Source organism: Amblyraja radiata, chromosome 20 (genome assembly GCF_010909765.2).
Source record: "Amblyraja radiata isolate CabotCenter1 chromosome 20, sAmbRad1.1.pri, whole genome shotgun sequence".
Taxonomy (NCBI): Eukaryota; Metazoa; Chordata; class Chondrichthyes; order Rajiformes; family Rajidae; genus Amblyraja; species Amblyraja radiata.
Window position 1 is genome coordinate 44,741,519 of NC_045975.1, and position 24,643 is coordinate 44,766,161.

The following is a 24,643-nucleotide window of genomic DNA, read 5'->3' on the forward strand; positions in this document are numbered from 1 at the left end:
CAAGGATGAGCCTGGGTCTACAGCCAGGGACGGGTCGAGTACGAGAACCATTCCGAGTTTCAGGCCCTGGCTCAACTCTAGGACCTAGGCAGGTCCTGTGGCAGGGAATGGGAGTGAGGGGAGGAGGATGATGAAAACGAGGAGGAGGCAGATGGAGTAGAGTCACTACCCCCTTCTTCTCTGCCCCTCTCCCTCTCTACCCCCCTCCCCCTCTGCCACCCCTCCCTTTCTACTCCCTCCCTCGCTAGGGAGTGGTGAGTATTGGGACCTATGGGTGAGTGGTGGTTCGGGGACCAGCCCTCCACTGTGATGCCGCATGCCCCCCTCCCCCCCCCCCCCCCCATGTAGGGTACGAGACCCAATGGGTCCCACTTGGTCTAGTATATATATATAAAATTAAGAGATAAACAATTTGTTTTATTTTATAATGGGTTTTACAGTACTGCGTGTACATATCTGCTGTGCTGCTGCAGGTAAGAATGTCACTGTTCCATTTCGGTATATATGACAATAAAACACACTTGACTTAATCCTCCAGATGCCACCTTCCTGCTCCATCATTTTACGGACAGAGAGACGTTAACCAACTCAGGGTGATTATCCATGAGGTACTGGATGGAGGTGATGGGGGGGGTGTTTGTCTAAACCATCACAACAGGCAATAGTGGCGTCGTGATCCGGTTGGACAAAATAGATCAGTGATTGTCGGCTCCTGTTCAAAGCATCTTCCGTCTGTGGGATTCGCACTCGGTGTTTCTGAGCAAAAGAAAGTACAATTTAAATCACTTGTAAAAACAGCCTGTTATTATAACTACTGTAAATGTACATTACTAGTTGACAAATACTGAGAACTTCAATAGTTTCTTTAGTGATCATTTGATGAAACCTGTGCATTATTTAGCTTAGAATTTTGTTTAGAGATACAGCATGGTGGCAGGCCCTTCAGCCCACCGAGTCCATGCCAACCATCGATCACCGGTTCACACTAGTTCTGTGTTATTCCACTTTCTCATCCACTTCCTACACACTAGGGGTAATTTGACCAACAAACCCACACGTCTTTGGGATGTGGGAGAAACCGGAGCACGCGGATAAAACCCACACGGTCACAGTGAGTACGTGGAAACTCCGTACAGACAGCACCCATAGTCAGGATTGAACCCGGGTCTCTGGTGCTGTAAGACAGCAACTCTACCGCTGCACCACTGTGTTTGTTTACATGCCGAATGTTCATCAGTAGAACAAGTGGAAGTGTGCTTGAAACCAAGTCATGGAAACCATTTCAAGGAATGAGTTTGAGGCCGTTATTGCAAGATTATCGGATAAATGTTAAATATCTTTACTGGGAATACAGAGGAAGTTTCTCAAACTGGTATCAAACACACTAATATTATATGTTGTGTTTAAGAAGGAACTGCAGATGCTGGAAAATCGAAGGTACACAAAAAAGCTGGAGAAACTCAGCGGGTGCAGCAGCATCTATGGAGCGAAGGAAAAAGGCAACGTTTCGGGCCAAAACACTTCTTCAGACTGATCGGGGGTGGGGGGGCGGGGAGAAGAAAGGAAAAAGGAGGAGGAGCCCGAAGGCTGGGGGATGGGAGGAGACAGCAGGAGGACTGAGGAAGGAGGAAGGGGAGGAGACAGCAAGGACTAACAAAATTGGGAGAATTCATTGTTCATGCCCCCAGGATGCAGACTCCCCAAGCGGAATATAACCATATAACAAACCATATAACAATTACAGCACGGAAACAGGCCATCTCGGCCCTACAAGTCCGTGCCGAACAACTTTTTTGCCTTAGTCCCACCTGCCTGCACTCATACCATAACCCTCCATTCCCTTCTCATCCATATGCCTATCCAATTTATTTTTAAATGATACCAACGAAACTGCCGCCACCACTTCCACTGGAAGCTCATTCCACACCGCTACCACTCTCTGAGTAAAGAAGTTACCCCTCATGTTACCCCTAAACTTCTGTCCCTTAATTCTGAAGTCATGTCCTCTTGTTTGAATCTTCCCTATTCTCAAAGGGAAAAGCCGATCCACATCAACTCTGTCTATCCTTCTCATCATTTTAAAGACCTCTATCAAGTCCCCCCTTAACCTTCTGCGCTCCAGAGAATAAAGACCTAACTTATTCAACCTATGATAAAGACCTAACTTATTCAACCTATAGGAATATGAGGTGCTTTTCCTCCAATTTCCGGTGTTGCTCGCTCTGGCCATGGAGGACACCCAGGACAGAGAGGTCGGATACGGAGTGGGAGGGGGAGTTGAAGTGCTGAGCCACCGGGAGATCAGGTTGGTTATTGCGGACAGAGCGGAGGTGTTCGGCGAAACGATCGCCCAACCTCCGCTTGGTCTCTCCGATATAGATCTGCTGACATCTAGAGCAGCGGATGCAATAGATGAGGTTGGAGGAGATGCAGGTAAACCTCTGTCGCACCTGGAACGACTGCTTGGGTCCTTGAATGGAGTCGAGGGGGGGAGGTAAAGGGACAAGTTTTGCATTTCTTGCGGTTGCAAGGGAAAGTGCCCGGGGTGGGGGTGGTATGGGAGGGAAGGGAAGAATTGACAAGGGAGTTATGGAGGGAGCGGTATTTGCGGAAGGCAGATATGGGGGGAGATGGGAAGATGTGGCGAGTGGTGGGGTCACGTTGGAGGTGGCGAAACTGACAGAGGATTACTTGTTGTATGTGACGGCTGGTAGGGTGGAAGGTGAGGACAAGGGTGACTCTGCCCTTGTTGCGAGTGCGGGGATGGGGAGAGAGAGCAGTGTTGCGGGGTATGGAAGAGACCCTGGTGCGAACCTCATCTATGGTGGAGGAGGAGAACCCCCGTTCCCTGAAGAATGAGGACATTTCAGATGCCCTGGTGTGGAACGCCTCATCCTGGGAGCAGATGCGGCGTAGACGGAGGAATTGGGAGTAGGAGATGGAGTCCTTACAGGAAGCAGGGTGGGAAGAAGTGTAGTCCAGATAGCCATGGGAGTCTGTAGGGTTTATAGTGGATGTCGGTCAGAAGTCTTATCACCTGCAATGGAGATAGTGAGGTCAAGGAATGGTAGGGAAGTGTCGGAAATGGTCCAGGTGTATTTGAGTGCCGGATGGAAGTTAGTGGTAAAGTGGATGAAGTCAGTCAGTTGTGTGCGGGTGCAGGAGGTGGCACCAAAGCAGTCGTCGATGTAGCGGAGGTAGAGGTCGGGGATGGGGCCCTGGTATGTATTGAACAAGGATTGTTCGACGTAACCGACAAATGGGCAGGCATAGCTGGGGCCCATGCGTGTGCCCATAGCTACGCCTTGTATTTGGAGGAAATGGGAGGAGTTATTTTCGTGAAGTTATTGAGGGTAAGGACCAGCTCCGCTAGGCGGAGGAGAGTGTCAGTGGCTGGGTATAGGTTGCTTCTCTGGTCGAGGAAAAACCGGAGGGCTTTAAGACCATCCTGGTGGGGGATGGAGGTGTAGAGTGACTGGATGTCCATGGTGAAGATGAGGGGGTGAGGGCTAGAGAATGGAATGCGCGGAGACGACGGAGAGTGTCTGAGGTATCTTGAACATAGGTAGGGAGGGATTTAACCAAGGGGGATAGGATGGAGTCAAGGTATTTGGAAATGAGTTCGGTGGGGCACGAACAGACAGAGACAATGGGTCTACCGGGACAGTCAGGATTTTGGGGAGAAGGTAAAATCGGGCCGTGCGGGGCTGGGGAACGATGAGGTTGGAGGCTCGGTCGGGTAGGGCGTGGGAGTTGATGAAGTCGGTGATGGTGCTGGAGATGGTGGCCTGGTGCTCGTCAGTGGGGTCTTGGTCCAGGGGTAGGTAGGAGGTGGTGTCCGAGAGTTGGCGCGTGGCCTCAGCTTTGTAGAGATCGGCGCGCCAGACTACCACGGCACCTCCCTTGTCGGCGGGTTTGATAACCCAATCTGGGTTGTTGCGGAGTGAGGCGATGGCAGTACTTTCATGGGGGGAGAGATTTGAGTGAGACAGGGGAGCGGAGAAGTTGAGGCGGTTGATGTCGTGACGGCAGTTTTGGATGAAGAGTTCTAAAGCCGGAAGATGGCCATGAGGGGGGTTCCACGAGGAGGGGGTGCGTTGGAGACGGGAAAAGAGGTCATGCGAGGACTCCTTCCAATGGAAGAAAGCGGAATTCATTGAGGTGGGGACGGAGGGGGACAAAGATAAGACCTCTGTTGAGGACAGACTGTTCGGTGTCGGTGTTGCAAATCTGTAATCAAAGCTAAAAGTGCTAGAAACTCTCAGAGGGTCAGGCAGCATCTGCGGAAAGAAAAACAGTTAGCGTTTTAGGTCCAAGGCTTCTCGCTAGCTTCAGGAAAGAGAAAAAAAAACACAATTTTTCTGTACCAGAGAAGGTTGGAATGGGAGAACAGAGGGAATACCTCTGATTGGTGAGGCCAAATGAGTTAGAGGACTTTACGATTAATTAGATTGGCACTAAAAATAAAGTGCTGGAGGAACTCAGCGGGTCAGGCAGCATCTCTGGAGGGAATGGACATGCGACATTTCGGGTCGGGACTCTTCTTCAGACTGATTGTGGTCAGAGAAGAAATCTGGAAAAGAGGGGTGGGGACAGAAAAAAAACTGGCAAGTGAAAGATGAAGGAACTAGGAACTGCAGATACTCAGCGGGTGCAGCAGCATCTATGGAGCGAAGGAAATAGGCGACGTTTCGGGCCGAAACCCTTCTTCAGACTGATGGGGGGTGGGGGGGAGAAGGAAGGAAAAAGGGAGGAGGAGGAGCCCGAGGGCGGGGGGATGGGAGGGTTAAGGAAGGGGAGGAGAGCAAGGGCTAGCAAAACTGGGAGAATTCAACGTTCATGCCATCCGGACGCAAGCAACCCAGGCGGAATATGTGGCGCTGTTAACCATATAATATAATAACCATATAACAATTACAGCACGGAAACAGGCCATCTCGACCCCTCTAGTCCGTGCCGAACACATAATCTCCCCTAGTCCCATATACCTGCGCTCAGACCATAACCCTCCATTCCTTTCCCATCCATATAACTATCCAATTTATTTTTAAATGATAAAAACGAACCTGCCTCCACCACCTTCACTGGAAGCTCATTCCACACAGCTACCACTCTCTGAGTAAAGAAGTTCCCCCTCATGTTACCCCTAAATTTCAGTCCCTTAATTCTCAAGTCATGTCCCCTTGTTTGAATCTTCCCTACTCTCAGTGGGAAAAGCTTTTCCACGTCAACTCTGTCTATCCCTCTCATCATTTTAAAAACCTCTATCAAGTCCCCCCTTAACCTTCTGCGCTCCAAAGAATAAAGCCCTAACTTGTTCAACCTTTCTCTGTAACTTAGTTGCTGAAACCCAGGCAACATTCTAGTAAATCTCCTCTGTACTCTCTCTATTTTGTTGACATCCTTCCTATAATTAGGCGACCAAAATTGTACACCATACTCCAGAATTGGCCTCACCAATGCCTTGTACAATTTTAACATTACATCCCAACTTCTATACTCAATGCTCTGATTTATAAAGGCCAGCACACCAAAAGCTTTCTTTACCACCCTATCTACATGAGATTCCACTTTCATGGAACTGTGCACAGTTATTCCCAGATCCCTCTGTTCACCTACATTCTTCAATTCCCTACCATTTACCATGTACGTCCTATTTTGATTTGTCCTGCCAAGATGTAGCACCTCACACTTATCAGCATTAAACTCCATCTGCCATCTTTCAGCCCACTCTTCCAACTGGCATAAATCTCTCTGTAGACTTTGAAACTCTTCTTCATTACCCGCAACCCCACCTATCTTAGTATCATCTGCATACTTACTAATCCAATTTACCACACCATCGTCCAGATCATTGATGTACATGACAAACAACAGTGGACCCAACACAGATCCCTGTGGCACCCCACTCGTCACTGGCCTCCAACCTGACAAACAACCATCCACCATTACTCTCTGGCATCTCCCATTCAGCCACTGTTGAATCCATCTTGCTATTCCACCATTAATACCCAACCATTGAACCTTCTTAACCAACCTTCCATGAGGAACCTTGTCAAAGGCCTTACTGAAGTCCATATACACAACATCCACTGCTTTACCCTCATCAATTTCCCGAGTAACATCTTCAAAAAATTCAAGAAGATTAGTTAAACATGACCTTCCAGGCACAAATCCATGTTGACTGTTCCTAATCAGACCCTGTTTATCCAGATGCTTATATATATTATCTCTAAGTATTCTTTCCATTAATTTGCCCACCACTGACGTCAAACTAATAGGTCTATAATTGCTAGGTTTACTCTTAGACCCCTTTTTAAACAATGGAACAACATGCGCAGTACGCCAATCCTCCGGCACTATTCCCGTTTCTAATGACATTTGAAATATTTCTGCCATAGCCCCTGCTATTTCTTTACTAACTTCCCTCAATGTCCTAGGGAATATCCTGTCCGGACCTGGAGACTTATCCACTTTTATATTTTTCAAAAGTGTCAGTACTTCCTCTTCTTTGATCCTCATAGTTTCCATAGCTACTCTACTTGTTTCCCTTACCTCACATAATTCAATATCCTTCTCCTTGGTGAATACCGAAGAAAAGAAACTGTTCAATATCTCCCCCATCTCTTTTGGCTCTGCAGATAGTTGGCCACTCTGACTCTCTAATGGACCAATTTTATCCCTTGTTATCCTTTTGCTATTAATATAGCGGTAGAAACCCTTCGGATTTACTTTTACCTTACTTGCCAAAGCAACCTCATATCTTCTTTTAGCTTTTCTAATTTCTTTCTTAAGATTCTTTTTACATTCTTTATACTCCTCAAGCACCTCATTTACTCCATGCTGCCTATAACTATTGTAGATATCCCTCTTTTTCCGAACCAAGTGTCCAATTTCCCTTGAAAACCATGGCTCTTTACAATTTTTACGATTTCCTTTCAACCGAACAGGGACATAAAGATTCTGTACTCTTAAAATTTCACCTTTAAATGTACTCCATTTCTCTTCCACATCTTTCCCATAAAACAAACTGTCCCAATTTACTCCTTTTAAATCCTTTCGCATCTCCTCAAAGTTAGCCTTTCTCCAATCAAAAATCTCAACCCTAGGTCCAGTTTTGTCCCTCTCCATAATTATATTGAAACTAATGGTATTGTGATCACTGGACCCGAACTGTTCCCCAACGCATACCTCTGCCACCTGACCCATCTCATTTCCTAACAGGAGGTCCAGTACCGCCCCTTCTCTAGTAGGTACTTCTATATATTGTTGCAAAAAACTATCCTGCACACATTTTACAAACTCCAACCCATCCAGCCCATTTACAGAATGTGTTTCCCAGTCTATGTGTGGAAAATTGAAATCTCCCACAATCACTACCTTGTGCTTACTACTAATATCTGCAATCTCCTTACATATTTGCTCTTCCAATTTTCGCTCCCCATTTGGCGGTCTATAATACACCCCTATAAGTGTTGCTACCCCTTTCCCATTTCTCAGTTCCACCCAAATAGCCTCCCTAGACGAGCCCTCTAATCTATCCTGCCAAAGCACTGCTGTAATATCTTCCCTGATAAGCAATGCAACACCTCCACCTCTTGCCCCTCCAATTCTATCACACCTGAAGCAACGAAATCCTGGAATATTTAGTTTCCAATCACAGCCCTCCTGCAACCATGTTTCACTGATCGCCACAACATCATACTTCCAGGTGTCAATCCAGGCTCTAAGTTCATCCACTTTTCTTACAATGCTCCTAGCATTAAAATATACACATTTAAGAAACCCACCCTCTCTTATTCTTTGATTATTTTCTTTTTCTTCTCTCTCCCCTACATTTTGGGTCAGAGTGCTACCATTCTCTGCCCCCTGCTTCACACACTGACTGCTAGCTTTCCCAATTTGAGTCCCTCCCCCCAACCATACTAGTTTAAAGTCTCCTCCAATCTCCGGTGTTGCTCACTCTGGCAATGGAGGAGACCCAGGACAGAGAGGTCGGATTGGGAATGGGAGGGGGAGTTGAAGTGCTGAGCCATCGGGAGTTCAGGTAGGTTATTGCGGACTGAGCGGAGGTGTTCGACGAAACGATCGCCCAACCTCCGCATAGTCTCCCCGATGTAAATCAGCTGACATCTAGAGCAGCGGATGCAGTAGATGAGGTTGGAGGAGATACAGGTGAACCTTTGTCGCACCTGGAACGACTGCTTGGGTCCTTGAATGGAGTCGAGGGGGGAGGTGAAGGGACAGGTGTTGCATTTCTTGCAGTTGCAACGGAAGAGCTGTCTCCTCCCATCCCCCCGCCCTCGGGCTCCTCCTCCTCCCTTTTTCCTTCCTTCTCCCCCCCACCCCCCATCAGTCTGAAGAAGATGCTGCTGCACCCGCTGAGTTTCTCCAGCATTTTTGTGTACCTTCGATCTTCCAGCATCTGCAGTTCCTTCTTGAACACTAGGAACTGTAGATGGCGGTTTATCAAAAAAAAACACATAGTACCGGAGTAACGGTAGTACCGGCAACATCTCTGGAGAACGTGGATAGGCGACGTTCCAGGTCTGGAATTTATGGGCGGCGGAAGAAAGTTAGAACGAGGTGGGGGGAGGACAAATCATGGCCAGTGAAAGGTGGATACCGGTGACAAGAAGGATGGGTGATGCCAGTTAGGTGGAGTAAGCGACAAAGGCTCAAACGTTTTTGGATAATTTAATAGAGAAACATTTCTTGGCTAAATAGGAATGGCGACATTTCAAATTGCTGCAGAAATTGGTTTTAATACATTTGATTTTAATCCAATGATTTGTTATCAAACTAATTGGTGCCTCACTCACTGCAGCAATCCATCTGTCAGATGTCCACCTCTGCAGAAGGTCACCTATGTTGAGAAGAACCACATTTGGAAGGTAGGGGGCAGCGATGTACTGACCAGACCTGGACATTACCTGAAACACAGGTGTTTAAAGTGGTTAAACAGCAGCAGTAGCAGCAGCAGCAGCATTGATCTGCTCCAGTTCTGGTGACAGCTACAAACACTAACTCTGCTCCTCTCTCCACACCTGCTGAAGCTCTAGTGTTTTACACTTTTATTACCTTTACCTGTTCTGACTTAATTCATCGTCTCCTCCCAATTTCCTCCCCATCCCCTATCGAGAACATCCCGGCCAAACTCAACTCAACTCTGTGTGAGTCTGAACTTTCCAAAGTTTCCAAAGGAGATGATTGAACAGCACTTACATGCACCTGACAAATTGTCCCATCTCCAAGCTGAGAGTTGTGGCTAAATCCCCTGCTTTCAATGAATGTCAATGGTCCAGTGACATTAAGAAAGACATGGTGTTGGTTTCATTTGGAAAGCGTTGAGTGGATAAATCCCCAGGGTGTGATGGGATCTGTCCCAGGTTATTGCGGAAGGCAAGAGAAGAGATTGCCGGGATTTTCAAGGAAGATGTTTGTATCCTCTCCAGGAAATATAATAGAGATTGGTAATTTATCTGAAAAATAGTGATATGTTGTAACAAATGTGCAAAACAGATAATAATAACTCATATCCCTCCCTCTGGCTTTACATTTCATTTCTCCTCTTCTCTCCTTATCTGACAACATTTTGTCTCCCTTTCACCTCTAGCCTTTGTCATGTATTCCATCCATCTGCCAACCATCCCCCCTCACCCACATCCACCTATCGCATGCTAGGCTTTGTCACACATCATCACTATTTTCCAGTTTCCTCCCCACCCCTCCATCAGTCTGAAAAACATCCCGACCTGAAACGTCACCTGTCCATTCCCCCCACAGAGGCTGCCTGACAGCACTGTAGTTTAGTTTTGTTTAGATTAGTTCAGAGATACAGCATAGAAACAGGCCCTTCGGCCCTCTCAGTTCACGCCAACCAGCGATCACTGATACACTGGCACTATTCCACACACTAGGGACTATTTGTAATTTTTACCGAAGCCAATTAACCTACAAACCTGTACGGCTTTAGAATGTGGGAGGAAACTGGAGAACCAGGAGAAAACTCACGCAGTCACAGGGAGAATGTACAGACAGCACCCACAGTCAGGATCAAACCCGGGTCTCTGGCGCTGTGAGGCAGCAACTCTACCACTGTGCCACCGTGCTGCCCAGATACTTTGTATTCTGTTCAAGATTACAGCACTTACAGTTCCTAATGACTTGATAATAACTCCAGCTGTTTTATTTTTGTTGGTTATTGGTGAAGTTTCCAATTGTGTAATCATATTGTGGTCCGACCATATTTCATTAATTCCACCCCCCACCCTTCCCTATATCTCCCAAAGTTGTTTGTCCAGTCAACACCTTGCTCTGTAAATACCAGTTAACAATGGGATCATGAGTGAGTGATGTGTACACATGTGTGATGGATAACGGGCAGGATATTCAACAATGACGCAAATCATCAGGTTTCATGACATTGAAATGGAGACTTACTGCCCATCTTTTGATGCTTGCTGACAAAGAAATCAGTCTCAACTCCCAGACTCAGCTCAATGACTTTCAAAATCCGCATCGACAGGTCCTTAAACATTCCAACAAATGACTCCAGACAACTTGAAAACTCAGGTAGGTCTTTGACAGGCCATGTCTAATATACAAGAAAATAAAATGACTTTAAATTCCTTCTTACTTTTGTACTGAAATAGAAAAAAATAACTAAACATGCTAAACATATACTAAATTAGAAACATAGAAAAATAGGTGCAGGAGGAGGCCATTCGGCCCTTCAAGCCAGCACTGCCATTCATTGTGATCATGGCCGATCATCCCCAATCAATAACCCGTGCCTGCCTTCTCCCCATATCCATTGACTCCACTAGCCCCTGGAGCTCTATCTAACTCTCTCTTAAATCCATCCAGTGATTTGGCCTCCACTGCCCTCTGTGGCAGGGAATTCCATAAATTCACAACTCTCTGGGTGAAAACGTTTTTCTCACCTCAGTCTTAAATGGCCTCCCCTTTATTCTAAGACTGTGGCCCCTGGTTCTAGACTCGCGCAAAATTGGAAACATTATTCCTGCATCTAGCTTATCCAGTCCTTTTATAATTTTATATGTTTCGATAAGAACCCCCTCATCCTTCTAAACTCCAGTGAATACAAGCCTAGTCTTTTCAATCTTTCCTCATATGACAGTCCCACCATCCCAGGGATCAATCTCGTGAACCTACACTGCACTGCCTCAATCACAAGGATGTCATTCCTCAAATTAGGAGACCAAAACTGTACGCAATACTCCAGATGTGGTCTTACCAGAGCCCTATACAACTGCAGAAGAACCTCTCTACTCCTATACTGAAATCCTCTTGTTATGAATTAGATGAGGATCTGGAGAATATTTTTGAAGTCATAAGTAAATACTGATGTTTAGAGTTTAGAGATACAGCATAGAAACAGGCCCTTTGGCCCACCAAGTCCACACCGTTCATACTAGTTCCATGATACCCCAAATTCTCATCCTCTCTTTACACACTAAGGGCAATTTACAGATGGCCAATTAATCAACAAACCCGCAGGCCCTTGAGGATGGGGGAGGAAAGCTGAGCACCCGGAGAAAATGCAAGCTGTCACAGGGAGAACGTGCAAACTCCACATAGACTCCGCACTGCAAGGGATGATGGTGGAGTCATTTACACAGTGGCATTTAAATGGATTTTAGATAGGCACATGGATATGCAGAGATCGGAGGGATATGGATCATGTGCAGGCAGAGGAGATTTATTGAACTTGGCCTCATTTTCAGCACGGGCATTGTGGGCCAAAGGGCCTGTTCCTGCACGGTGCTGTTCTATGCTCTATGTTCTATGTGTAGGAAGAAACTGAAGATGATGGTTTACACCAAAGATGGACACAAAATGCTGGGGTAACTCAGCAGGACAGGCAGCATCTCTGGATAGAAGGAATGGATTTAAGAGAGAGTTAGATAGAGCTCTAGGGGGCTAGTGGAATCAAGGGATATGGGGAGAAGGCAGGCACGGGTTATTGATTTGGGAAGATCAGCCATGATCACAATAAATGGCGGTGCTGGCTCAAAGTTCCGAATGGCCTCCTCCTGCACCTATTTTCTATGTTTCTATGAATGGGCGGTGTTTCAGGTCAAGAAACTGAGAGACAGGGGAGACCAAGTAACCCTTGCTTTCCCTATCACTCCATCCCTCCACATCCCAGTTCTCCAACCAGTTTGACTGTCCTGATTACATTTGATCTTTGTATGCTTCATTATCCCCAAGCTAACAATGATCTATTCTACATTTTCCTTCAACTTCGACTCCTTTGATTAGCGATGTTACAAGACTTACCTTCAGCGGCGCTGCAGTTCTGCCACTGGCCGTGTGCGCGACTTTGGCGCCTTTGAGGGGGGGGCGGGATTAAAATCCAGTTTTCCACTGTCTGTCTGAGGCAGATTTCCTTGGGCTGCTAGCTGATGCAGAAAAATCGTTCCGACTTCCATTCCCGATTTTTTTTTTTTAATCGCGAGACAATTTCATAATTGTAATAAAATAAAAGGCGACTTCTAATGCCGTCAACGCCTACAACGTGACGGATCTCAAGTACGGGACAAAACACGGTTTAAGTCGTATATTTTACATATAATCTTGCTTCTTGGGATGACTTTAATCAATCCTTTATACGCGAAAATGTGATTTGGGCCCCATATGAACCGGCAGTGTTTTTCTTGCCGATATGGGGTTCAAATTCACCGCAAATGCAATGTTCCAATCGATCGCGTTCCGATGATTAAAAAGCCCATTTATTTTTAAGATGAGCCGTCTAAATTGTCTATATTTTGTCTTATTCTCTCTCTCCATGATCATTATTTTAAAACTAAATATTTGAGTCACATGTATTGTGCAAAAAACAATAATTTGATTATATTTTGGGTGGGTGTTTCTAGATTAATTTATGGGAATTAAACATTAAATTCCTTCCATCTGGGATATCAATGAATGAGATTTAAAATGTTATATTGTGAATTCTTGTGTGAATGGGAATAGTTTGTTATTTGGATACTTAGGCTATTTAAAAAATATATCCTTTTCTTAAGAAATGGAATCTACAGGACATTGTTAATGGGAAAGTAATGGGCAGAAAGGCATGTCATGCGTGGTTTGAAGAGCAAAAACCTGTAGTTTACAATGCCAAAAGTGAAAAGTTGAAGAAAAACAAGGTGTAGAGTTGCTTATTGGTTACAATCTGAGGAGTATGATGATGCTACTGATTATGATATGCCAATGTACTAGCTAGCAACTGATCTTCTCCATAAAGACTTGGTCTATTGCTAGAAATTGTGATTTATTTACCTATCTGTTACGGATTTACGGCATATAATACATTTTGGAGTGGCGGCGCTGCCTTGGCAGCTGAGGCTCGCCTGCAGTCCGTCTGTTTATTTCTTTTTTTGTTGTTTTCTTGTCCTGTTTTAGCTTGTTAATTTGAGTTATTAGGTTGTGTATGTGTGGGTGGGGGGGGGTGGGAGAAACGTGTTTTAGTCTCTTCCTTCGTGGGGATGCGACTTTTTTAGTCGTATCCCCCGTCTCTGTCTCCATCTGCGCTGAGGCCTAATGGCGGAGCTGGCAGCTTCCAACTGCGACCGACCTCAAGGCTCCGGAGGCAGAGCCAGCCAGGACTTACCAGGGCGAGGCTGGCTGACTTCGGGGCTGTGGCTGTGGCGGTTTCTGGCGTTCCGGTGACGGCCCGACTCGGGGCTGAGGCGGTGTTCCAGCGGCGGCGGCCCGACTCAGGGCTGAGGCGGTGTTCCGGTGGCACGACTCGGGGCTGAGGCGGTGTTCCGGCAATCCGGCTGCCCGACTCGGGGTTGTGGCGGCGTTCCGGCGGCGGCATTCCGGCGGCGACGACCCGACTTCCAATGTTTGGCCGCGGGCCCAGTAGACGACTTCGTCGGGAGCTCGCAGGTCACAGGTTGGTGACCTGTTTTTCCGGAGCTCCCACGGCAACAGCTTCGTCTGCTGGACTGGAGGGCGGCAGCTTCGATCGCCCCGGGCCACGGAGTTTGAACCGGCCCATTGAGCATGGTTGAGCCGAGGGACTTACTTACCATCACCCGGTGGGGGTCACAATATCGGAGGCCTGGATCGCCTCAGCGCACAGGGAGAACAAGGAGGGAAGAGACAAAGACTTAAGACTTTTGCCTTCCATCACAGTGAGGAGGTGTCTGGTGAACTCACTGTGGTGGATGTTAAATTAGTGTTTATTGTGTGTTTTTGTTATTTTATTATATGTATGACTGCAGGGCAACGAAATTTCGTTCAAACCAAAAGGTCTGAATGACAATAAAGTTTCCAAGATCCAAGATAATATTAAAGTTCTGATCTTGAGAATATCACATTTTTGAATTTTCAAGGTAGTCTGGGTATTTATTACTATTTCCGTCACAACGGTCAATTTTGTAATTAGCTACAATTAGGTAATTAACTAATTATATGGTTTAATTTCAGGTTATCCAAGTAAGATGTTTTATATTTGTTTCAGAATGCTTCAATCTATAATAACTGAAAATTTCATTCAGTTCTCTTGATTTTTAAGAAAGTTATGGGCTTTTGACTGTCCTCGTTCACAGCTTTTGTGTTAAGTCAATGGAAAAGCAATAGGGAACAAGATGCTAATTTCCAAGTATGAAAATGGCCATAACCTTTTTAATACTGAAGATATGAAAGTGAATTAGGTGTCAAATTAAAATTCTTTTTAAGCTTTACCTGATGGGATAAATTGCAGACTTGATTTTTCAAATCTCAACATTTTGTAACATTGCTACATTGATGTCTTGTTTTCACACCTTACCCATCCATATCTCTGTGTCTCCCTCACCCCTGACTAAATGTCTGCAGAAGGGTCTCAACCCGAAACATCACCCATTCCTTCTATCCAGAAATGCAGCCTGTCCTGTTGAGTTACTGCAGCTTTTTGTGTCTTACTTCTATGTTCTGTGTTTGTGAGTAACATTTCCCCAATAACACAACAGCCAGACAGCCTCGTTCCTGGCATGCGGACAATGACATGGATTGCAAACCAATCTCAATGTGAATTCTGAGATCTTACGGCAGTGGAGGACAACGATGTCACATTAAAGGCTTCTTTCAGGTCATTCAGTTCTGTTGGGTTTAAGCTGAGAAAAGAAGAATATTTACATTTGTTTATATAAAGATCCGTGCTTAAATATTACTCAGTCATTTGTCCTGATACTTCCACAGACGTGTTGAATAAATTTACAGAAGCCAATTAAGCCACAAATCCACAAGACTTTGGGATGTGGGAGGAAACCGAGCACCAGAAGAAACCCACGCGGTCACAGGGAGAACGTACAATCTGTGTACATACAGCACCCGCAGTCAGGATTGATCCCGGGTCACTGGAACTGTAAGGCAGCAGCTCTACCCACTGCACCACCGTGCCGTGATGTCAAACCTTACAGTTTGCACATTTACTAAATAATCTTCCTGGTATGTGCTTCATAATATTTCCTTTCAGCAATGTGGATGCGAGAAAGGGAAATCTCGGGGGAACCTTACCTCTCAGTCTGAAAATCTATCCAGCCATGGCATGGAATATCTGAGTCCTTGGAACAAGCATATTGCTGTTTAATGTCCTTGGGAAGTAGAAAGAACTTCCTGCAGATGTCCATTGCTTCAAACACCTGTGGAGCAATGGTCCAAGATTAAATGTACTGTACAATTGGCATAGGTACACTAAGGTTCATGTTCATTGTTCACGATTGTCAAAGGGTGAGACAGATGATAATTAATAAATCTCCTCTTTCCAAATGCAACTAACTTCTACATTTCTACGCATGCTCTCACCTCGGCCTGTTGGATCTCCTGGTCACAAACTATTTTAACTCCCCTTCCCATTCCCACATTGACCTTTTTGAATTGTGCCAGATTAGGAGAAGAGGAGGTGTAATGAGACCTGGATGTGCTTATACATCAGTCACTGAAAGTAGGTACAGCAGGCAGTGAAGAAAGCCAATGAAGGCCATGTTGGCCTTCATTGTGCGAGGATTTGAGTCCTACTGCAGTTGCACATCCTACTGCAGGTGCAACTGGTGAGACCGCACCTGGAGTATTGTGTGCAATTTTGGTCTCCTAATTTGAGGAAGGACATTATTGCTATTGAGGGAGTGCAGCGTAGGTTCACCAGGTTCATTCCCGGTATGGTGGGACTGACGTATGATGAAAGAATGGGTTGACTGGGCTTGTATTCGCTGGAATTTAGAAGGAAGAGAGTATCTTATAGAAACATATAAAATTCTTAGAGGATTGGACAGGGTAGATGAAGGATTAATGTTCCTGATGTTGGGGGAGTTCAGAACCAAGGGTCACATTTGAAGATTAAGGGGCAGGCCATTTAGGACCTGGATTATGAAAAAACACTCACCCAGAGTGTTGTGAATCCGTGGAATTCTCTGCCACAGGCAGCAGTGGAGGTCAATTCATTGGATGTTTTCAAGAGAGAGTTAGATTTAACTCTTAGGGCTAAGGGAATCAAGGGATATGGGGAAAAGCCAGACGGTGTACTGATTTTGGATGATCAGCCGTGATCTTGTTGATTGGCGGTGCTGGTTTGAAGGGCCGAATGGCCTATTCCTGCACCTATTTTGTATGTTTCTATGTTTCACACACAAACTGGACGAACAGCACCTCAAATTCTGCATGGGTACTTTACACCCCAACAATATGAACATTGAATTCTCCTATTTTAGGTAACTGCATAAATCTCCCCTTTCCCTTCTTCCCTCACAATAACCCTTCTCTCCATTTCTTCTCCCCCCTCCCCCCCCCCCCACTTTTCCCTTGTGCCCCAACTGGACCTGCATCTATTTCACCTCCGCTCGGTTCTCAATAACCAACCTGATCTCCCGGTGGCTCAGCACTTCAACTCCCCCTCCCATTCTGAATCCGATCTTTCTGTCCTGGGCCTCCTCAATGGCCAGAGTGAGGACCACCGTAAATTGGAGGAGCAGCACCTCATATTTCGCTTGGGCATTTTGCACCCCAGCGGTATGAACATTAACTTCTCTAATTTCAGGTAGTCCCTACTTTCTCCTCCCCTTCTCAGCTCTCCCTCAGCCCTCTGCCTCCACCTCTTACTTTCTTCCTCCCGCCCCCCCCCCCGTCCTCACCCCCACATCAGTCAGAAGAAGGGTTTCAACCCAAAACATTGCCTATTTCCTTTGCTCCAAAGATGCTGCCTCACCCGCTGAGTTTCTCCAGCATTTTTGTCTACCTTCGATTTTCCACCATCTGCAGTTCCTTCTTAAACCTATTTCTCTCCTCCTTTTTTCATCCTTCCTCCAGCTTCATAAAGTGATGTGAAAAAGTGGATTGATGGTATCAGATGGGGCTAGATTGTCTCTTGAGACCAGAGTCTCCACACCTTGCCACCATCCTCCTTACACAGTAGTACGGCACACTATAACGGGATATTAAAGTGCGTGCATACTTGCTCATCTTTGATGCCGGTGTTTTTGAGGTACACAAATCCAAGTTCACTGAATGCCCGTCCGATCTCTGTGGATAATCGTTTCATTTCATGGGCTGAAGGTACAGCCAAGGCAAATGAGCCAAAGTCAACCACAGCGACACTCATCTTCTTCCAATGATTCTGGCCTCGAAAGGACGTCCTGTAACACAGGGCTGCGTGAATTATTCAACCTGATTCTACCTGGCACCAACATAGTCAAAGACTGTTCTCTATATTTATCTTTACACTTTTAGACTTTAGAGATACAAAGTGGAAACAGGGCTTTCGGCCCACAGAGTCCGCACCGACCAGCAATCACCCGTGCACTAACACTATCCTGCACACTAGGAACAATTCACAACTTACAGAAGGCAATTAATCTTTCTGCCCACCTGTGACTAGTGGCGTTCCTCTGGGTTTCGTGCTGGACCCGTTACCGTTTGTCATCTATATCAATGATTTGAATGAAAACATACACGTCAAGATTATCAAATTTGCTGATGATACAAAAGTGAGTGGTTTTGCAGATAGTAAAGATGGCTGTGAAAAATTGCAGCAGGATCTTGAGCTATTGGCCATGTGGGCTGAGGAATGGTTGATGGTATTTGAGGTGTTATATTTGGAGGTCTAACATGTGCAGGACCTACTCAGTGAATGGTAGGACTCTGGGGAGAATTGTAGAGCAGAGGGATGGTTCCTTGAAGGTGGAGTCGCAGGTACAAGGTAGTCAAAAAGGCTTTTGGCACTTTGGCCTTCATCAGTCAGAGTGTTTAGTATTGATGTTGGGAGGTCATGTTACAGTTGTATAAGACGTTGGTGAGGCAGCATTTAGTGTATTCTGTTCAGTTCTGGACACCATGCTCTAGGAACAATGTTATCAAGCTGGAAAGGATGCAGAGAAGATTTACGAGGATGTTGCCAGGACTAGAGAGTCTGAGCTATAGGGAGAGGTTGAGTTGGCTGGGAATCTATTGCTTGGAGCGCAGGAGTATGTGAGGTGATCTTATTGAGATGTATTAAATCATGAGAGGAATACATCGGGTAGATGTACATAGTCTCTTGCCCAGTGAAGGTAAATCGAGAACCAGAGGACATAGGTCGGGTGGGACTAGTGTAGCTGGGACATGTTGGGCGATGTGGACAAGTTGCATCAAAGGGCATGTTTCCACACTGTATCACTCTATGACTCTATTAGTTACAAACTCGCAAGTTTTTGGAGTGTGGGAGGAAATCGGAACACCCGGAGAAAACAACAGATTATTTGTTGCTGGACTGTAATGAGAAAAAACAATTCATTCAGTTGATTTAATTGAATTATTGATCCTGATTCTACCTGACACCAACAATGTTCAAAACAGTTCTCTTTATTGATCCTCAGGAGGTCAATGTGATCAAGTTTAAAGGGTATTGTGAAGATCATTTTTGCACACAGTGGGTATCTGGAACACACTGCCAGGGCTGGTGGTGGAGGCAGACACGATAGTGGTGTTTAAATGGCTTTTACACAGGCACATGGACATGCAGGGAATGGAAGGATATGGATCACACGCGGGCAGAGGAGATGAGTTTAACTTGGCATCATGTTTGGCTTGGACATTGTGGGCTGAAGGGCCTGTTCTGTGGTACTGCTCTATGTCTTAGTCTATGTTATGCCTACAATAAGAATAATTTACCATAGAATTTAACCTTTCGGCAAATCTTTGGGATAATTAGGTCCATTAACCAACTATGACTGTGCCAAGCATGATGCCAAGTTAGACTAATCTCCACTGCCTGCATATCCATGTGCCTATATAACAGCCTCTTATAAGCTATTGTCATATTTGCCATTAATATAGTTTAGCTTCGAGATACAGCATGGGAACAGGCCCTTTGGCCCACTGAGTCCACGCCAACTTCTAATTTCATGATAATATCTCAGATCATTGAAGTTATTTTACAACTACATCCAAGACTTGCAAAAGGTCTCAGAATCAATCTGTTTACGTTGGATGGTTCCGTTTTTATTGAGAGAATTTTTAAAGAAGTAAAAACAATAAAATATAAATCATGTTGAAACAATTAAACTCCAAAGCCAAATAAAACAGCATTTACCTCATTGTCAGTCACTAAATGTTTAATGACAAAGTTCCAAAACATTTTATATATAATACTCACTCTTGGTCCTCAAAAATATTCCTTTGCACTTCTCTTGAAAATGAATCGCTCCGATTCTCTGTTATATAGCTGCTTATCTTTTAACCCTGTTGCTATTGATAAGGTGATGCATGTCACAATGAAACCCCAGTCACATGTAAACATATTGAAGGGTGAATCATTTACTTGTTCCTTAAACAAAGCATAAGGCAAAATGAAGCCAGACGGGCACACATTAATGATGTCTGTCTCCGCAAATGACTTTATCTAAAGCTTTCATTTATTTGTGTTTTAGTTTGATACATTTAAAGAGTAGATCTTTAAGAATTGGAAATAAGAATATAGAATCTTAGAGTCACAGTGGCACAGTGGTGTAGCGGTAGAGCTACTGCCTTACAGTGCCCGAGGCATGAGTTTGATCCTGACTACAGGTGCTGTCTGTACGGAGTTTGTACATTCTCCCCGTGACCGAGATTGTTTTTTTCCAAGTGATTCGGTTTCCTCCCACACTCCAAAGAGGTACAGATTTGTAGGTTAATTGGCTTGGTATAAATATTAAAAGATTGTTCCAAGTGTGTGTAGGATAGTGTTAATGTGCGGGGATCACTGGTCATGCGGACTCGTTGGACTGAAGGGCCAGTTTCCACGCTGTATCTCGAAACTAAATTAAAAGTCATTCATAGAAACATAGAAACAGAGAAAATAGGTGCAAGAGTCGGCCATTTGGCCCTTCGAGTCAGCACTGCCATTCAATATGATCATGGCTGATCATCCAGAATCAGTACCCTGTTCCTGCTTTCTCCCCATATCCCTTGATTCCATTAGCTCTAAGAGCTCCATCTAACTCTCTCTTGAATACATCCAATGAATTGGCCTCCACTGACTTCTGTGGCAGAGAAATCCACAGATTCACAACTCTCTGGCTGAAGAAGTGTTTCCTCATCTCAGTCCTAAATGACCTACCCCTTATTCTTAAGACTTTTTCCTTTGATTCCTCCAAAGGCTAAAAGGGACTTCTGCTCCAAGCTGGAGGATGAGGCAGCTGTGGCGGGGCCTGAATGCAATCACCTCCTACAAGGCAAAATCAGGAGGCAACTCGAATGTCAGCGAAACATCACTCCCTGACGAGCTCAATGCGTTTTACGCACACTTTGATAGGGAGAATACTGATGTGCCTTCCCAAGCCCCCATTCGCTGTGATGGTATTTCAGTCTCAGTCACAGAGGCCGATGTCAGGAAAACCTTCAGAGGGGTGAACCCTCGTAAAGCGCCTGGACCTGATGGTATACCAGGTCGTGTTCTAAAAACCTGTGCGGACCAACTGGCTGGAGTTTTTGTGGACATTTTCAACCTTTCACTTCTGAGGTCTGAAGTTCCCACCTGCTGTAAAAGGGCATCAATTATACCAGTGTCCAAGAAGAGCAAGGTGACGTGCCTCAATGACTATCGACCTGTGGCGCTAACATCGGTGATGATGAACTGCTTTGAGAGGTTGATCATGCTGCAAATCAACTCCTACCTCGACAAAAACTTGGACCCACTGCAGTTCGCTTACCGCCACAGCAGATCAACGGTGGATGCGATCTCGCTGGCTCTCCACTCTGCTCTGGACCACTTGGACAACAAAAACTCATATGTCAGGCTGTTATTCATTGATTACAGATCGGCATTTAATACAATCATCCCCTCCAAGCTGGTTACCAAACTCGCAGAACTGGGTCTCTGCGCATCCCTCTGCAATTGGATCCTCGACTTCCTCATTCACAGACCACAGTCTGTTCGTATTGATGGAAATGTTTCAGCCTCGAAAACAATCAGCACGGGAGCACCTCAAGGCTGCGTGCTCAGCCCCCTACTGTACTCACTCTATACTCATGACTGCGTAGCCGATCATAGTGCGAACTCCATCATCAAGTTCGCTGATGACACCACTGTTGTGGGACGTATCACTGATGGGGACGAGTCAGAGTATAGAAGTGAGATCGACCGATTGACCAAATGGTGCCAGCACAATAACCTGGCCGTCAACACCAGCAAAACCAAGGAACTGATTGTGGACTTTGGAAGGGGTAGGACGGGGACCCACGGTCCTGTTTATATCAACGGGTTGATGGTGGAGAGGGTCAAGAGCTTCAAATTCCCTGGGCGTGAATATTTCTGAAGATCTCTCCTGGTCCGAGAACACTGATGCAATTATTAAGAAAGGACATCAGCGACTCTACTTCCTGAGAAGATTACGGAGAGTCAGTTTGTCAAGGAGGACTCTCTCTAACTTCTACAGGTGCACAGTAGAGAGCATGGTGACTGGTTGCATTGTGGCTTGGTTCGGCAACTTGAGCGCCCAGGAGCGGAAAAGACTACAAAAGGTGGTAAACACTGCCCAGTCCATCATCGACTCTGACCTCCCTACCATCGAGGAGATCTATCGCAGTCGCTGCCTCAAAAAGGCTGGCAGCATCATCAAGGACCCACACCATCCTGGCCACACACTCATCTCCCCGCTACCTTCAGGTAGAAGGTACAGGAGCCTGAAGACTGCAACATCCAGGTTCAGAAATACGTAACTACTTCCCCACAGCCATCAGGCTATTAAACTCAACTGAAACAAATCTCTGAAAACTTATAGACCATTATCTGTTTATTTGCACTTTATCTGCTTATTTATTGTTGTGTGTATATATTTATATAATGGTATATGGACACACTGATATGATATGTTCTGTATTCGTGCCTACTATATTCCGTTGTGCTGATGCAAAGCAAGAATTTCATTGTCCTATCTGGGACATATGACAATAAACTCTCTTGACATTTCTTCCAAATCCAAGGTGTAGCTATGGGCACGCACATGGGCCCCAGCTGTGCCTGCCTCTTGTAGGTACGTCGAACAATCCTTATTCGAGGCAAAAGGTGGCCCTATCCCCAAACTCTACCTTTGCTACACTGATGACTGCATTGGTGCCACCTCCTGCACCAATACAGAACTTACTGACTTCATCCATTTCACCACTAACTTCCATCCGGCACTCAAATTCACCTGGACCATTTCCGACATCTCCCTACCGTTTCTAGACCTCACCATCTCCATCACAGGTAACAGACTACTGACCGACATCTACTACAAACCCACTGACTCCCATGGCTATCTGGACTCCACTTCTTCCCACCCTGCTTCCTGTAAGGACTCCATCCTCTACTCCCAATTCCTCCGTCTACGTTGCATCAGCACCCAGGACGAGGTGTTCCAAACCAGGACATCGGAGATGTCCTCATCCTTTAGGGAATGGAGTTTCCCCTCTTCGACTATAGATGAGGCTCTCACCAGGGTCTCCTCTATATCCCGTAGCTTCGCTCTCACTCCCCATCCCCGCACTCGTAACAAGGGCAGATTCCCCCTTGTCCTACCTTTCAACCCCACCAGCCGTCACGTACAACAGATAATCCTCCGACATTTTCGCCACCTCCAACGGGATCCAATCACTGGCCACATCTTCCCATCTCCTCCCCTTTCAGCTTTCCGCAGAGACCGCTCCCTCCGTAACTCCTTGGTCAATTCGTCCCTTCCCACCCTTCCCACCCCCTCCCCTGGTACTTCCCCTTTCACCACCACTGTCATCACTGTCACCACCGTCACCACCAACGTCACTACCGTTTACCACCGTCACCACCTCTATTGCTGTATTGCCATCTTGCAGCTTTGTAAATTAGGGTAGGTAAGGCTTTGCTTTAATGTTTCTGCTGAATAAAAGCACCTCTGTCTCACCCACATGTCATAAAGTCATAAGGTCATAAGTGATAGTAACAGTATTTGTCCAGTCGGCCCAGCAAGTCTACTCCACCATTCAATCATGGCTGATCTATCTTTTCCTCCTAACCCCATTTTCCTGCCTTCTCCCCATAACCTCTGACACCCGTACAAATCATGAATCTATCTATCTATGCTTTAAAAGTATCCATTGGCAATGAATTAGACAGATTTACCATCCTCTGACTAAAGAAATTCCTCTCAATATCCTTCCTAAAGGTGCGTCCTTTAATTCTGAGGCTATGACCTTTTGGCCTAGACTCTCCCACTGGTGGAAACATCATCACCACATTCACTCAATCCAAGCCTTTCACAAGTTTCAATGAGGTACCCCCTCATCCTTCTAAACTCCAGCGAGTATAGGCCCAGTGGCGATAAACGCTCATTCCTGGGATCATTCTTGTAAACCTCCTCTGGACCCTCTCTAGAGCCAGCACATCCTCACTCAGATATGGTGCCAAAAATTGCCCTTAATACTCCGAATGTGGCTTTACCAGCAGCTTATAGAGCCTCAGCATTATACCCCTGTTTTTGTATACTAGTCCTCTAAATAAATGCTAGCATTACATTTGTTTTCTTTACTACCGATTAAACGTGCAAATTAATTTTTTGTGAATCCTGCACCAACACTCCCAAGTCTCTTTGCACCTCCGATTTCTGGATTCTCTCCCCATTTAGAAATTGGCCAAGCCTTTATTCCTGCTACCAAAATGCATGGCTATGGGTGCTGTCTGTATGGAGTTTGTACGTTCCTCCTGTAACCGTGTGGGCTTTCTCCGGCTGCACCGTATTTTTCCGACACAACAAAGACGTACGGATTTGTAAGTTAAATTAGCTAAAATAGTAAAATTGTCCCTAATGTGTGTAGAATGATGTTAGTATGCGGGGATCGCTGGGCGCCACGGACTCGTTGGGCTGATGGATTTGTTTCTGCACTGTATCTCTAAACTAAGCAGAGTAAAACTTCTACTTGCCCTCTTGAAACAATCTGGTACCTATTTCCGCTCACAAATACTCCCAACCACAAATTTGGTACTAGATTGGCACAAAGCTTGCTTACACAAGCTCACAAGATAGAGTGACAATATGCCTCAGGTATGCTGGCTTCATCAGTCAAGGAACTGGGTGTAGAGGTTAGGAGGGTTATGCTACAGTTGTAGAAGACATTGGTGAGGCTGCTCGTGAAGAATTGTGTTAAGTTTTTGTCAACCTGATAT

At 45.6% G+C, this 24,643-nt stretch overlaps 1 protein-coding gene across 1 annotated transcript in view; it reads right to left on the bottom strand.

The window, feature by feature from the left end:
* Positions 1-457: 457 nt before the first annotated feature.
* LOC116984426 (1-aminocyclopropane-1-carboxylate oxidase-like) overlaps positions 458-24,643 on the bottom strand; it is a 72,098-nt gene continuing 47,912 nt past the window's right edge. The window contains exons 2-7 of the mRNA XM_033038580.1: positions 17,465-17,645; positions 15,535-15,659; positions 15,065-15,131; positions 10,444-10,597; positions 8,823-8,933; positions 458-756 (exon numbers count right to left, since the gene is read on the bottom strand). Coding sequence (XP_032894471.1) covers positions 8,863-8,933; positions 10,444-10,597; positions 15,065-15,131; positions 15,535-15,659; positions 17,465-17,645 — 598 coding nt within the window. The 3' untranslated portion in view covers positions 458-756; positions 8,823-8,862. The remainder of the gene's footprint in view (positions 757-8,822; positions 8,934-10,443; positions 10,598-15,064; positions 15,132-15,534; positions 15,660-17,464; positions 17,646-24,643) is intronic.